The sequence below is a fragment of the Trichogramma pretiosum genome, unplaced genomic scaffold (genome assembly GCF_000599845.2).
Source record: "Trichogramma pretiosum strain Unisexual culture from Peru unplaced genomic scaffold, Tpre_2.0 scaffold17, whole genome shotgun sequence".
NCBI classification, from domain to species: domain Eukaryota; kingdom Metazoa; phylum Arthropoda; class Insecta; order Hymenoptera; family Trichogrammatidae; genus Trichogramma; species Trichogramma pretiosum.
In genome coordinates this window covers 2,207,507-2,210,813 of record NW_019641225.1, presented here as the reverse complement: position 1 = coordinate 2,210,813, position 3,307 = coordinate 2,207,507, and the positions used below count along the sequence as shown (strand labels likewise).

The 3,307-nt window shown below is 35.6% G+C and overlaps 1 protein-coding gene across 1 annotated transcript; it reads left to right on the top strand.

Annotated features, from left to right (window-relative positions):
- The first annotated feature begins 1,046 nt into the window (after nucleotides 1–1,046).
- On the top strand, nucleotides 1,047–2,658 carry LOC106649227 (zinc finger protein 570-like). The gene is made up of 2 exons (XM_014366527.2): nucleotides 1,047–1,222; nucleotides 1,294–2,658. Exon 2 carries the CDS (start codon nucleotides 1,398–1,400, stop codon nucleotides 2,400–2,402), a length of 1,005 nt encoding a protein of 334 aa, XP_014222013.1. The 5' UTR covers nucleotides 1,047–1,222; nucleotides 1,294–1,397; the 3' UTR covers nucleotides 2,403–2,658.
- Nucleotides 2,659–3,307: the final 649 nt, after the last annotated feature.

Genomic DNA, 3,307 nt, shown 5'->3' with positions numbered 1-3,307 from the left:
GACTTTGCATGAGATTGCATTGAAATCTCCGAAATTTAATGGGTTGATTGATAATTTGTAAATGTTATTGAACTTAACACGCGTCATTTGATTCCAGCAGCAGCAGCCCACCCCAGCACAAGTGTCAAATAAATCAAGCGTGAGATATATATCGCCGCTGCTTATGAGTAAAAACACAGTGAAAAACGCTGTGAAAAAAACCTTTTTCGAAAATGTCATGAAAATCAACACACCTTGTTGGATGCCGTGAAGAAAAATACACCTCATTGAAATGCTGTGAAAAAAAAACACCTCATCGAAATGAGGAAAAGAAAAACACATCTAACCGAATCACGATTTTACAAATCAGGTTGAAAATATCTTGGTTTTTCAAAGAAGTGTGTTTTTCTTTACGGCATTCGGTGAGATGTGTTTTTTTTCGCAGTATTTCGTTAAGGTGAGTTTTTGCTCATAAGCAGCGGTGATGTACATGCAGAGAGAGAGAGAGAGAGAGAGATACATAGGTATGAACGTAATTTGAAGTAGACACACATACACACGCACATACCACGATTATTTCGCCGGTGCTTATGAAGAAAATTTCATTTTTACTTTGATGGTAATAAGTTATATACAACATTTTTGTAAATGAAAAATAAGGTTTTGTTACTATATCCATTTGTAGATACTTTAGATGATTTAGATTTGTGTAAATCTGATGAAAATGTTTGCATCTATACATGCTCTAACGAGAGCAGCGGTCCAAAGTATCGATGCCAACACCAGTGGCCAATTCGACTGCATCGTATGTTCCGCCGAACAGAAGAAAAAATATAAGTGCAAGCTCAAAAAGCTCAATACGAAACTTAAAAGAGCATGAGACACGTGTGAAAGGTAAAAGGTCCTTCGGAAGGAGTGGATCGCGTGATTTTCAGATGTCTCATCGAAATTAGATTCAACAAGTTTCGAAAATGCCTGTATACTATTTACTGAGTTTGGGCAGACGACAAAGGAGAGGGAAAATATCGTTAACGAGCTGCCATAAACGCGGGATCTCCTCGCCATATGATACATCAGTACGCCTTTAATCGCTGGAAAGATGGTGAAATCCGGCCGTAAGCGACTGATGTTTACAAATTTGTAAATTCGAGGTCTACATCGTCATTGCCTACTTTAATTTTACTTTCTACCAGTGATCGCATATGATCTAGTGTTCGATAGAAAGTTAAGAAGACCTACTGAGGTATTACTTTTTTGTGCATGCTGTTATATTTCTTGAGAAGTTTTTTTTAATCGATCTTGATTATTCATTAGGTTTAAAGACAAGCAAAGATCTAAATTTGGATTCGGCGGACTCGTGCACGGCCAAAAACGTCGGGGCATTTAATAAGGAAATTGAAACGAATACAAAATCTGACATGGATGCAATGGGGGACAGTATTAACAGACTATTCACATGTGAATTTTGTCATAAATCATTTAGACATGAAAGTGACCTCAAGTGTCACAAGGACTCATTCATTCTTCATCCACTACTTATTCATACTTCCGTTGATTCTAAGATTTTAGATGATGCATTGGACCTGCAAAGTGACTTGGAACGTCGTAACGACACAGAACACAATCAGAAACAAAATTTTGAATCGGAGATTTGTCACAAATTATTAGGCCACAAAAATCACCTCGAAAAACACATAAATTCAATGCATAATCAGGAAGAATCCTTTGAATGTGAAACTTGTTATAAATCATTTTCAAGCAAGGGTGATCTCACATTTCATAAAAATGCAGTACATAATTGTTGCAAACCGTTTGAATGTTATATTTGCCAAAAAAGATTTAAAACGAGGGACAATCTCATGAGTCACGTACAGTGTGTGCATGATCAAAGTAAACCCTTCAAATGTGAGACTTGTCACGTATCATTTGGACAAGAGGATCAACTCAAACATCATGTGAATACAGTTCATGAGCGAAGCAAACGCTTCGAATGTGTCATTTGTCATCATTTATTTGGAGAAAAAGGTAATCTCAACAAACACATAAATACAGTACATCATCGGATCAAACCTCATGAATGTGGAATTTGTCACAAATCCTTTGGGCAAAAAGGTACCCTCACTCATCACTTGAGTACAGTACATAACGGGAGCAAACCTTATGAATGTGAAATTTGTCATAATTCATTTGGAAAAAACAGTCATCTCACAAGTCACATAGCGACTGTACATGACAGGAGCAAACCTTATGAATGTGAAATTTGTCATAAATCCTTTGGACACCAAAGTCACCTTAAATCCCACATAAGTTCAGAACATCAACGTATCAAACCCTTCGAATGTAAAATTTGTCTCAAATCATTCGGACGAAATAGTGATCTTAGAAGACACATAAGGAATGTACATAAAATTGAACCTTTTTAAAATTTTGCCAACCTCATCAATGTACACATTGTAACAAATTATTTGGAGAAAAAGGTAACCTCGATAGACACCTAAAAGAGGTCCATCTCGAGCCGAATTCTATACTTATAGCAGATACCAGAATACACTTAAGAACTAAATTTGACAGCCCCTAATCTTATCTACCCGAGACAATTGCGATAAAAGAAAATATATCTACTCTTATATACATAAGCTATGTAATTTTAAAGAATCTTCCAAATAAATATCTTTCAATCTTTCAATGTATTGAAAAACGATAAAATATTTCAAACTGTTAATAATTTTTTCATGATTGTAAAGTCATTTTACTCATCTTTCGCACACCACCTCAAATTTCAACACGTTTTTATCTTCAATCTGTTCTTCTGCATAAATTTCACACGTCAACCCTTCACAATTATCTTGCACGCGAGGATTTGACAGCATGATTTATATAGACGAATGACATAATTTAACGATCCTCGTCGCAATCGTCAATGAATCCAGTTTATTTCAATGTTCTGTACTCATAGACACACATTGCGTAAAATTGTTCTAGGTCTACGGGAACGCAAAAGAAAATATTTCTACGGTACTTTCGAGTCCGACAGAACTTTTTTGGATCTGTTAATAAATAACCAATAGTCGGATGGACTGAACAAACCTATTAACGCTAACCTAGTAACGCTATAAGTGTAAAGCTTTTTTATTGTAATATCAATCGCAAAAATTGAGATAAACAATGAACAATCGATGCCATTTAGTGCGCCACAATTAAAAACATTATTCTCCCTCTCGCTCTTTTGGCAGCCGCAGTAGTATCACACTTGTAGAGTGTTGTAGATGTAGAACAGAGATGCAATACAATAATAGATAATCATAATTACTCAAACATATTCTTCGTA